Below are 12,584 nucleotides of genomic sequence, written 5' to 3'. Positions count from 1 at the left end.
CAAAGTGCACAGACTAGATAAACCTACTAAATTTTTTATTTTTGAAAATGTAGGGATTTATCAGGAAAAAAACTAGAGTGGTTCTATTCAAACCTCCACATTTGCTATATAGACCTCTATGTCAAAAAACTATCAATAAACTTTCAATTTTGCCCTTTTCTTTTATGTACATTTTTTTGGGTCTGTACATCTATCCTTCTTCAACCTTTCCAGCACCTACCTACACCTCCGATCACACCTCTACAACCAAGCAGGGCCGGCCTTGCCCATGGGCATCATTGGCGATAGCCCAGGGTCTAACATAGAGGGGGCACCAGATTTTATCAATAAGATTTAATAGATGTAATATATATATATATATATATATATAGATATAATTATATATGTATAGAGAGTGGAACATAAAAAAAATTCTGATTTCTAGACGCAGATCGCGTCTTTACTTCTTCTTCTTCTTCTAACGCACAATGGCAGATACAAAATTGATTATCCAAGCATCTCTTGCTCTCTCCAAAGTCCCAAACCTTGAAACCCAGCAATTTTTTTCTTTAAATTGGTTTCAATGGTTACTCAATTCTTCAGTTCATTCTCATCCATCACCCAATCTTTTCCCTCTATGTTTCTATTATTCTATGGTGACCATACGAATTTTTCAGCTTTCCATCAATGTAGGCTGAGGTCAAATCAAAATAGGTATTGGGTGTTCTTCAAATTTGATATCCAATGAAAATTTGGATATCAAAAGCCTTGTTACTTGTTTTTTGAGTTATATTGATTTTTAACAACCTGCTCATTCATTGGTTTCAATTTTCAATATTAGGTGCAATTGGAAGTTGGAGTTGCAAGTCAATCTCGATTAGAAAAGAAAGAACAAGAAGGAAAAAAGCAAATTCCAGATTTTCGGGTATGGTTCTATGCTCCAGTGTTTATCAATTATCATTCAAAGTGATTTCTAACAACCTGCTCATTCATCGGTTTTCAATTTTCAATATTAGGTGCAATTAGAAGTTGGATTTGCAAGTCAATCTCGATCAGAAAAGAAAAAACAAGAAGGAAAAAAGCTGATTCTAGATTTCCAGGCTAGTTGGGCACACACAAAAAATTTTGCCCGGGCATCAAAAAGCTTAGGACCGGCCCTGCAACCAAGGTTGGCGTCGTCAGATCTCACCCTCAAATTATGCCCTTCCTGAGTTCCTGTCTTGCTTGTACATAGTAGACGAGGGCTAAATTTCCCAAAGAACTATTCATGTCGTTGAATCAATATATACCTAGACCTGACCATCAATTAACCTCATGTTGCAAGACTGTAAGCAAACTTTTCAGTTTTGTTGTTTACAGTTTACAATTAAAATGAAAAGGAAGAGGTAATCAATAGCAATTAACATGATGAATACTCAATTCTTTAATTCCACCTTCAAGGAGAGACGCTAAAAAAAACAATGATAATGAACAAATCATTGAATAGATATGATTCAAAGAATTCGATGCATGCAAACTTCAATACCTGAACTAGAAACCCACAAGACCATAAAGTCTTTTAGTGAAGAAACGATGATCATCTAAAATTGAAAAAGGATTTTTTTTTTTTTTTTCTCTTTTTAAGCTTTCTAGAGGGGGTAAATGGGAATTAAATTTTTACAAGAAGTAATAGAGGTCTAATAATGGAGCTAAGAAGCATGAGCATGCATGTTACGCTTTTGCCAATAAAATTTTTGTTATATTCATTATTCAGTACTAATTGAACAAGCAAAATATGAGAAATTAGAAGCTAAAAGAACAATTGATTATTTCCTCTATTTATTAGCAAATACAAACAAATAGATGATATATGAATCGAGACCTTCTTCACCCTTGGATATCCTAATTTCTTATCATCTTATGCCTAGCTAGCTACACACGTCAGAACTGTTTCGTGTGATAGAACGAGCGGCCATGTGGCGTTCAGAAATTAATGACTTGCTTTCGTTTGCCAAGAAGAGAAAGAAAAGGAATAGACTTGCTTTCAGCATGCGCTGCTACCTCCTCCTCCTCCTCCACCTCCACCTCCACCACCAAAACCCGCCCCCCCGCCAAAATCAGTGGTGGCTCCAATGCCAAAATCAGTGGTGGCTCCAATGCCAAAACCGGCTGCACCCCCACCATGATGATGATGTCTACCACCGGAAATGCTACCACCACCACCGCCTGTACGTCCTTTACGCAATAAAGCCAAAATAGTTAGTACAGCTGCGAGAACACCCCAAACTATCAGTATAATCTTATATGTTTCCATCTTTCTTATACCTAGCTATCTCTACTGGATATAAGCTCTAGGATCTTCCTTTTATAGTACTGAGGATCAATCGAATACCGTTTACTTTTTGCAACGAAATTCCTGATTAGGATTTAGTTTGAACTTTCAAATTATTAACATATGTTTGGAAGCACACGCATAATAATTTAGTCAAATGAATAAGAAGGCAAACGCGATTACGCAAAACTCGGTTCCGTGTGTATACATTTTCCACAGAGACTATCGTTGCCATATAGGGTTTAAAATGAGACCCAATATTTTTCAGATTTCAGAACAATTTACACACGGAGTCTCGTGTGAAATAAAATAAAATTTAGTGATTCTAATATATTGTCAGATGGTAGAAGCCAAAATAAGAGTTATCTAAAGGCCGCCGCTCTCTGAACGCTGCCACCAAGCCGTGAGTTTTCCGGCACAAATGTTGCAAGGAAATATCCTTGTGTGGAACTGTCGAGGAATCGTCAATTTTGAAACCCAACGAGCCCTCCTTGATATAGTGAAGGCGAGGAAACCATGTCTTATTTTTCTCTCGGAAACCCTAGCTAAGAAAGGGTTAATTGATTCCTTGCAAGGTAGGTTAGGCTTCAAAAGTGGTTTTTGTGTGTCACATGAAGATGAAGGCCAAGGGTTAGCGTTGTTCTGGAATGATGAGACTCATGTTGATCTCCAAACCTACTCTGCCAATCACATCGATGCAATCATTGGTAAACCAGGTACGGAGCAATGGAGGTTTACTGGGATTTATGGAGTAGCTGCTCGAGGAGGCCGGGATCATACTTGGCAGTTGATAAAAACCCTAGCCAATCAAGCCATCTCTCTTCCATGGATTATGGCTGATGATTTTAACGAAATTATGTGTCAGGAGGACAAATCAGGAGGACCACCTAGGGCGGCTACGTACTGCGATGTTAAAGTTTCGACGTACAATGGCTCAATGCAACTTGCTCGACATGGGCTTTATTGGCAGCAAATACACTTGGTATAATACGTTTACTAAGGAGAGACTGGACAGGGGATTTCACTCCCCTCAATGGAGACAACGCTTCCCTTTAAGCAGAGTTATTGTTCTAGAACCATCAGACTCGGATCATTGCCCTCTCTTAATTGAGGTCCGAGGAAATCAGGTCCAGCCTAAACGAACTGTCCGCCGCTTCCGTTTTGAAGAATGCTGGTGGGGGCGGCCGGAATGCTACAACTGGGAATGCATTACAGCAGTTAAGTCGTAAGATTGAAGCAACGGGACAGAATTTAATGCAATGGCATGTCACGGATTTTGACCAGCAGAAAATAGAGATGAGAATTATACAGGAAAAGCTTCGTGGGACTCCCTCATTCTCCGGAGCTTTATGAAGAACAAAAAACTCTGCATGTTAAGTACAACCGGTTACTCACGAATCAGGAAAAATATTGGAGACAACGTTCCCGAGCAATCTGGTTAAAAGATGGCGATCGCAATTCTGCTTTTTTCACAGGAAAGCTAGTAACAGGAAAAGTCAAAACACCATAAAAGGCTTAACAGATGCTCATGGGGAGCGGAGAACTGAACCACAGGTAATTGAACATCTGCTGCATACGTATTTCCAGAATGTTTTTACTACTGAAGGCAGTGATCATGCTGCTATGTTAGAAGTGATGGAAGCTGTGCCGCGTAGGGTTGATGACAACATGAATGCAGCATTAATGCAAAACTACTCTGATGATGAAATTAAAAATGCCTTGTTTCAAATGCACCCATCCAAGAGCCCGGGACCTGATGGTATGTCCCCCTTTTTCTTCCAGAAATATTGGGATGTAGCTAGTGGGTCATGATGTATGCATTGCGGTGCGTAGCATGTTGGAAAAATGTGAACTCTGGCCAGAATCCAACTTCACCCATTTATGTTTGATTCCAAAAGTCCTCGAGCCGAGGGATGCAACTCAGTTTCGCCCAATTGCGTTATGTAATGTTATTTGCCGCATAAGTTCTAAAGTGGTGACAAACAGATTGAAGATCTGGCTACATGATATTATTTCTCCTCTTCAGAGTGCGTATGTGCCAGGACGTTTGATTTCTGATAATACCCTGGTAGCAACAGAGGCTGCACATTTCATGCATAAACTTCGCCATCAAGAAACAGGTTTTTTCTCTCTCAAACTTGATATTAGTAAGGCGTATGATAGCCTAGAATGGCCTTTTGTGCAAGCGATTCTTCTAAAGCTCGGTTTTGATCCACGGTGGGTTAGGATGGTGATGAATTGTGTCATGTCAGTCAAGTATGCAATCTTGATTCATGGGGAGCCTTCGGATCAGATCATCCCATCTAGAGGCATTAGGCAGGGAGACCTCCCTACCTCTTTATATTATGCAGTGAGGGCTTGTCGACTTTGATTTCTAAGGCGGTCCAAGAAGGTGCTTTACAGGGTCTCAATATGTGTCCACAAGCTCCAACTTTGCATCATCTTTTCTTTGCTGATGACAGTATACTATTTGGTACTGCCACTAATGAGGAGTGCTCACAGTTTCGAAGATTGTTAAATGTGTATGAAAAGGCTTTGGGCCAGAGGGTCAATCTTGATAAAAGTAGTGTTGTTTTTAGTAACAATGTGGCGCAGGTGAGGAAAGAAGAACTTGCAGCTATACTGGGAGTCAAATGTGTACACGAGCATGACAGATACTTGGGTCTCCCAATGCGCATAGGTAGATCCAAAAATGCTATCTTTGAGTACATAAAAGAAAAACTCACAAAAAAATTAGTGAGTTGGAAGGCAAAAATTCTTAGTGCAGCTGGTAAAGAGACCTTAATTAAAGCGGTGGCTCAAACTATGCCTCTGTATGCCATGAATTGTTATCTACTTCAGAAGGGTTTATGTGATGACATTCATCAGTTATGTGCTTCCTTCTTTTGGGGTGACACGGATGAGAAAAAAAGAATTCATTGGCGGAGTTGGGAGAAACTTTGCTTCACTAAGGAGGAGGGAGGTATGGGTTTCAAAAACATCTATGCTTATAATTTAGCAATGCTTGCTAAACAAGCATGGAGACTTGTCACCAACCCCCAATCACTAATTGCCCGATTGTATAAGGCAAGATATCATCCACATTGTAGCTTCTGGGAGGCTGAATTAGGCGATGCTCCTTCTTTCTCGTGGATGAGTATCTTGCAAGGAAGACCAATTTTGAAAGCTGGTACACAATGGAGAGTTGGGGATGGATCAACTGTCAATATATGGACTGACAGTTGGATCTCAGATTGTCCACAGTACCTAGTGCAAAAACTGACTGATTGTCCTTTTGAATAAGTCGCAGACCTCATTGATCCTTACACCAAACAATGGATGCCTTCCATGGTAAACTTGTGTTTCTTGGAGGACGTTGCAGGAAAGATTTTATGCATCCCATTAAGTCAACGAGCTTTACTTGATAGGCTTTGTTTGATAGCACGGGCTGCAGTGTTGGAGCAAAGTTTAGCTTCCTCATCACAGGGCAATCCGTATAGGGTTTTATGGAAACGTCTTTGGCAAGCAAAAGTGCCTGGCAAAGTACATGTATGCCTTTGGAGAGCTTGCCAAAATCTGCTTCCCACAAGGGCTAAGTTGCAAACCAAAGGTTATAATGGTGAACTAAGATGCCTACTATGCACTCACCCATATGAAGATAATGCACATGTGTTCGGTAAGTGCCCCGTTGCCTCTTCAATTTTAGCCTCCCCATTATTTAACCTGCATGACAGTCTGCTTCCTACTCTTAACTTCAAAGAGTGGATGTTAGAACGAGCAGTTCAATTGAACAACGTTACTTTTGAGAAACTGTTGATGGTGTTATGGGCTTTGTGGAAAAACAGAAATAATAAATTATGGCAAGATAAGAGCCAAACTGCTGATAGTATTTTATGTAGCTCGCTCGCTTGGCTGGAGGAATTTCATCAAGCTAGGAGTATTGACAGAACCACTAAGTTGAAGGAGAGAACTCGCTGGAAACCTGCTGCCAATGGGAATTGGAAATTAAATGTCGATGGCAGCTTCTTACCCAATGATGTTAAGGGAGGTCTGGGAGGAATCTTACGGGATGGAGCTAGGCATTTTAAGGCAGCCTTTGCGGTCCCAATTTCGCATATGGCATCCCCAAAACAGGTAGAACTAAGAGCAATCAAGGAAGGTCTTCGTTTACTTGAATCCATGCATGCTACAAACGTTATTATTGAGACTGATTGTCTACAAGCAACTTGGGATGTGGCTTCTGCACAACATGAATCTCACGTCAAAGGTAATCTGATTGATGACATTAAAATGGGTCTACTTGCTTTACCTACTATGTCCTTGGGCTACACTCCTCGAACAGCCAACTCAGTGGCTCACCGGCTCGCTGGCATTGCCTATGATAGTAGCAATAGCCTATTGTGGTTTGATCATGCTCAAGAGTGTATCCTTGATGCACTCAAATTTGATTGTAATCAACCCTCTTAGGGGTCTTTGAATGAAATCCATTTTTAACTCAAAAAAAAAAAATATATATATATATATATATATATTGTCATATGGTAAATTAAAAATTCAAACAGTTTTCCGCGTGCAACATTAGTTCACAAGAATATCTGTGTAAAAATATAAATAATAAAATTCTAATCCTACATCTCTGATCGAAAGAGTAAAGACTTTATTCTCTCAATCTCCCTCTTTCTCACAAATCTCTTATCTCTCTCTAATTTTCTCTCTCAAAAATGGATAGCTAGCTAGGATATTAAGTTAAATACCCAGACACCCAGTCCTCTCGCGACAAAAGCAGCAGCATCTTACGGTAAGATTTCACAACTTTTTTTAATCCAACATTTTGAGTTTTCCTTTAGGAATTTGAATTTCTTGTGGAGCTTCATAATTCAGTGATGATCGTTTTGTAAACGAACTCTGATGATCTTAAGCGGAGAGCTTTGCCGTTGTTGACAGAACTTGCAAGACCAGAGAAAAAGCTTGCTGGTGTTCGGATTGATGGGAAATGCAAATACAAGGACTCGGATGTCGTTTTAATACTGGGATTGGGATCCATCAATTGTTGTCGGGTGGTACCCAGCTAATTGGTCATGGATCTTAGATCTACAGTCAGTGGCGAATCCAGGATCCAATTGTTGTCTAGGCTAATTAGAAGTGCACAAATTAATTTTTTTGATGTTTGAGCTGAAAAACCAGTCCATGTTTGATGTTTCCGAACACCCACCAGAAAAAATGTACACAAACAAACCCAAAACCGATAGCACGCAACTCACCAATCAAAGACTATATCACTATAATGGGGGCTGTTAATCTTGATCGTGCTAATCTTGGTGTTGGATTTGGAGCTTTTTTTTTTTTTTTGGTACAGTAGGGGCACAAGGCCCGAACGCAAGGAAGAAGACAAAAAAACTAGTCTACCTAAGAAGACATAAAGGTTCTAGGCCTAGAAATGCCATCAATATCATCCATCACAGCTTGATAGACAAAAGGAGGAATGGAAGGGCATCTGCAAAGCCCTATCTCTTGATCAATACTTATCTTGGCTAAACCATCCGCAACCATATTCTGCTCACGATGGATATACTGAATAAAATAAGATTCAAATGAGGTAAGCATAATCTTACAATTAGAAAGCAGAGTACCCAAGGGATGGAGATCAATGTCAGCACTCATCATTAGGTTCAAAAGGGTAGCAGAATCAGTTTCCACAGTAATATGCTTGATCTTAAGCTCAATGGCAATCTGCAACCCTGTAAACAAACCCCAAGCCTCAGCTTGAAGAACTTCACCACTACCAATGTTGTGCATAAAGCCATGATGCCAAATTCCTGAGCTGTCCCTTATGACCCCTCCAGCACCAATTAAACCATTATTGGTTCTGGATCCATCCACATTTAATTTGAATTGGCCAACAGAAGGTTTTTGCCAACACAACATCCAGTTCTACTGATAGAGATATTCTTAGAGTTAATGTGACAAGAGCTCCATTCTCTAATGTACTGAAATATAATGGAAGCAGTATTATGAGGTCTTTGGAAGCCATCATCAAAAATATACTTGTTGCGCCATTTCCAAATAAACCAACAGGTGTAAATGAACAAATGAGACCAATAAAATCCCAAAAACTTACAGTTTTTTTGCAAGAGCTTAGCTGTTATCCAACTATTCCAGTCAAGCTTGAAAGTTCTAATAATGGTAGCAGGCATTCCAATTTCCTTCCAAACAGTAGTAGCCATGGGACAATCCCTGAACAAATGAATCATAGATTCAGGTTCCTCAGGGCAATGTTTACAGTTTGGGTTCATAGTAAAGTGTCTTTGTGCTCGGTGCATATTAGTCAGCAACCTCCCTCGAACAAAGAGCCAATTGAAGATTTTTAATTTTGGATGAATATTGAAGCTCCAGATACCTTTCCAAAGACCACTAATAGGTTGACCATCATCAACAATGCTATTATAAGCACTTTTCACAGAAAATTTACCATCATGTGTGGGCTTCCATATCATCTTATTAGAAGTGCGCCCAACGTTATCAATAGGAATGCAAATAATTTTAGCTGCAATTTCAGGAGGTAAACAAGCACAAACCATTGTGATATCCCAATCATAGCCATTCCAGAAGTCCTGAACTAGTAAGTTGGGATCCACCATGGTACGATCAATAGCCAGAGGAGCCAAAATTCCTTGAGAGGACCAATGGTCAGTCCAAAATCGAGCAGTGCCACCATCACCAATTCTCCATATAATTCCTTGTCTTAATAGAGTAGCGCCAGAGCAAATACTACGCCAAGTAGTAGAGCACTTATCAGGAGGTTTGTAGAGATTTCTAATCACACTGACATGTTTCAAATATTTAGCTTTGTACAAATTGCACCAGAAACCATCATCATTTTGTAGAATTCTCCAACTAACCTTAGCCAACATGGCTTTATTCATATCAGTTGTCCTCTTAATGCCTAAGCCACCCCTATTTTTAGGTTTGCAAACATTGTCCCAATTTACCAAATGTATTTTCCTTTTATCATCACTATCACCCCAAAGAAAATCCCTGTTGAGTTTATCTAAAGCATCACAAGTAGATAAGGGGATCTTAGCTGTCTGCATAGTGTAAATAGGTATAGAAGCAGTCACAGAATTAATTAGAGTGAGTCTACCAGCCATGCTCAGAGTTTTACTTTTCCATCCACAGAGCCTACCATGAACCTTGTCAATCATTTCAGAGTAAGTGAGTTTAGTAACTCGAGAATGCAAAAGAGGCACACCAAGATACTTACCAAGATCCTTCGTGAGAGGTGAGCCACAAATACCACTTATAGCTCTGGCAAGGTTAGTCCTAACATTAGGGGAGCAGTAAATTTTGGATTTCTCAAAATTCACAGACTGACCAGAGATACTACAAAACAAATCCATGCATTTTTTCAGGACTCTAGCTTGGTTGGTAGAAGCTTCAGCAAACAGGATCAAGTCATCAGCAAAAAACAAGTGTGACACCAATGGACCAGATTGAGAGGATTTGATTGGTTTCCATTGGCCAACTTCAATCGCCGATTGAATGAGATGGGAGAGCTTTTCCATGCAAAGTACAAAAATGTAAGGGGATAAGGGATCCCCTTGTCTAATTCCTCTACCAGCAGTAAATTTCTCAGACAAATCACCGTTAAGGATTACTTGAAAACTAGTTGAAGTGACACAATGCATTATAAGTTTAATAAGAATAGGAGGAAGCTGAAGTTCATAAAGTACCTGATGGATAAAGCTCCAACTCAACTTGTCATAGGCTTTGGATAAGTCAATTTTCCAAACAAAGAAGCCTCTTTCCCCCTTTGTATTCTTACAATCTCCTGTGTAATCATGACATTGTCTGATATGTGTCTTCCAAGAACAAAACTCACTTGGTTCGGACTTATCCACTACTGTAAGAACGGACGAATACGAGCAACAATGATCTTGGTAATTACCTTGTACATCGTACAACATAGGCTAATTGGCCTTGAAGAAAGGCATTAGTAACTAAGTTAATGATTTCCACTTTGCAAAGATCCCAATGATTTTGAAAGAAAGCTGCAGGAAAGCCATCAAAGCCAGGGGCTTTCAGACCTCCGATAGAGAATAAAGCAGATCTTATTTCTTGGAGACTGACAGGAGCCACTAGATTCTCACTGCAATTGGTATCACCTGTAGGAAAAAGATTAGGAATATTGAATCTCATATTAAGACTTTCTTCATAAGCAAATAGCATCTGGAAAAAGCATTTTGCAATATTTTCATGTCTTCAGGATTTTCACACCAACCACCACTATCATCAAAAAGGCCATCGATTTTATTTTTCCTTCTCCTGACCATAGTGGTAATGTGAAAATATTTTGTGTTTCTATCACCATCTTGAATCCACTTTTCTCTTGACTTTTGCTTCCATAGCATAGCTTCTTGGTCCCTGACCAATTCATACTGCTTAATAAGCTCTTTCTCAAGGTTGAGCAGGAAAGGGTTGTCATGAACACATAGCTTCTTCTGAATGCCCGCAATTCTAGCAAGGAGCCTTCTCTTCTTTTTGAAAATATTCCCAAAGACGTCTTTATTCCATGTATTTAACTCAGAAGCAAGAAGATTAGTTTTGTCGAGCAGATTACCAACAGTATTATTCCAAGCAGTAGTCACAAATCCCTTGTACTCCTCATGTTGCATCCACATGGAATGAAAACGGAAAGGAGGATTAATTCTACAATTCTGGACATGTGGTTGAAGTCTCAGCAATAATGGGCAATGGTCAGACTTCGTTTTGGCAAGATGGATAACTCTAGCTTCAGCAAATAGCAGCCTCCAATCAGTGTTACAGAAACCCCGATCCAATCTTTCTTTAATTCTTCCACTTGACCAGGTAAAATTAGCACCTTGATATCCAAGATCAATCATAGCCTCACTTTGCACCCAATCTCTAAGACCTCCAAATTTACCTGCGTAAGATCCGCCATTTTTATCAGCATAAGCAACAAGTTCATTAAAATCACCTACAATCATCCAGGGGAGTTAAGTAGAATTTGACATCGCAGTAAGATAGTTCCACAATCTTTGTCTAGTGCTAGGACAGGGGCTAGCATAAAGACCGGTGAGTAACCAATCACCTATGCCATTCCCAGAAACTTTCACAGTGATAGATTGAGAATTAGAGTCAATCTTTTGGAGCTGAACTTTATTTTTATTCCACAATATCCAGATAGCACCTGAAAAACCAGTTGCTTCTTCAACTACAAAGTCAGTAAAACCAATGCTCAAAAGATGTCTCTTAGCTTTAGAAAATTGAATTCTAGGTTCGCAAATAATTAAAAGATCAACATCATGCATCTTAACAAGGTCCACAATTACAGAACTAAAATCATCACCTCCAGCACCTCTAGTATTCCAAAAGAGAATTTTATCCATTAATTAGAGGAAAGCAAAGAGGTTAAACAACCTAAAGTTAAGCAACAATCATATCCTCTCCAATTGGAGAGGACATGTTGGACTCCAAAGAAGCCAAGTTTGTCACAGTGTGCTGTAAATCAGCATTGCCATCAGCAGAATTCTGCATATCATTTGAACCCACATGGTTCTGGTGATCAATCTCACCACTTATAACTGAACAGCCAACCCCATTTGATACTTTTGACGCCAGCACTTCCTCAGGAGGTGCATTACCAAGAGTAGCAATAAAATTCGTGGCTGGGAGTTTTAGATCACTATTAGATAAAGAGTTACCTATAGGGGTACCACCCTTAAAGACACCATTCATAAAGGAGAAAGAAGCCAGATTCTTAGAAGCATCAGATTCAAAAGGCTTGTTTCCCTTCACAGCACCCTTTTTTGATTTTGATATGGATGCATCACTGACAGTAATATTGTCATTAGTTGAAATTTCTTTGAGAAGTACCCTAGTTTTCGACAAACCTTTCCTAGCATTCATAGGGGAGCTGGGCACAACACTCTTGCCTTTCAATTTTGATTCCTTAGCTGCTGACTTTGCAGCCTTATCCTGCACGTGCTTCCACACTTTAACAATTTTAGGTTCACTAGCACTATCAACAGAGCCAAAAATAGGCTTGGACACAGGGGTGGCCTTTTCAGCAGTGTCACTTTTCTCTTCAATATCCTCAGTTTGCAAGGGTGCAAATCTCGAACCATAAGACCCTTTTCCTTTTGCAGAAGCTTGATTAGCATTGTTCCCTTTCCTGTTCTTATAATTCATGATCATCCAAGGTCCCATCTTAGCATTTACAAATTTCTTTTCATTTTCTCCAGGCATTGTATTTGGAGCAACTTCATTAGCAAGCTTATCAGAAACACAGGCCTGC

General features: G+C 39.6%; 1 protein-coding gene and 1 long non-coding RNA gene across 2 annotated transcripts; one reads left to right on the top strand and one right to left on the bottom strand.

Annotated features, from left to right (window-relative positions):
• Positions 1-817: 817 nt before the first annotated feature.
• Positions 818-1,052, top strand: LOC112193546. Its single transcript, XR_002933932.2, has 2 exons — positions 818-904; positions 996-1,052. It is a non-coding gene; the product is annotated as an uncharacterized LOC112193546 (long non-coding RNA).
• A 6,623-nt stretch (positions 1,053-7,675) lies between these two features.
• LOC112194121 lies at positions 7,676-11,676 on the bottom strand. Its single transcript, XM_024334376.1, has 6 exons — positions 11,379-11,676; positions 10,548-11,264; positions 10,215-10,431; positions 8,603-9,931; positions 8,388-8,503; positions 7,676-8,007 (listed from the first exon to the last, which is right to left on the bottom strand). The coding sequence occupies exons 1-6, from the start codon at positions 11,674-11,676 to the stop codon at positions 7,676-7,678; spliced, it is 3,009 nt and encodes a 1,002-aa protein (XP_024190144.1).
• Positions 11,677-12,584: the final 908 nt, after the last annotated feature.

The sequence above is a fragment of the Rosa chinensis genome, chromosome 3 (genome assembly GCF_002994745.2).
Source record: "Rosa chinensis cultivar Old Blush chromosome 3, RchiOBHm-V2, whole genome shotgun sequence".
Classification (NCBI taxonomy): Eukaryota; Viridiplantae; Streptophyta; class Magnoliopsida; order Rosales; family Rosaceae; genus Rosa; species Rosa chinensis.
This window is presented reverse-complemented; position numbering and strand designations above follow the sequence as displayed.

What these genes read in the sequence shown, in the direction of transcription:
- LOC112194121 (XM_024334376.1), bottom strand. Translation starts at nt 11,676, where the DNA reads ATGGATAAAATTCTCTTTTGGAATACTAGAGGTGCTGGAGGTGATGAT. An exon ending in TATGTTGTACGATGTACAAG is followed by an intron (nt 9,932 to 10,214) that starts GTAATTACCAAG and finishes CACTTCAACTAG; the next exon opens with TTTTCAAGTAATCCTTAACG. An exon ending in TGGCTCTTTGTTCGAGGGAG is followed by an intron (nt 8,504 to 8,602) that starts GTTGCTGACTAA and finishes TCATTTGTTCAG; the next exon opens with GGATTGTCCCATGGCTACTA.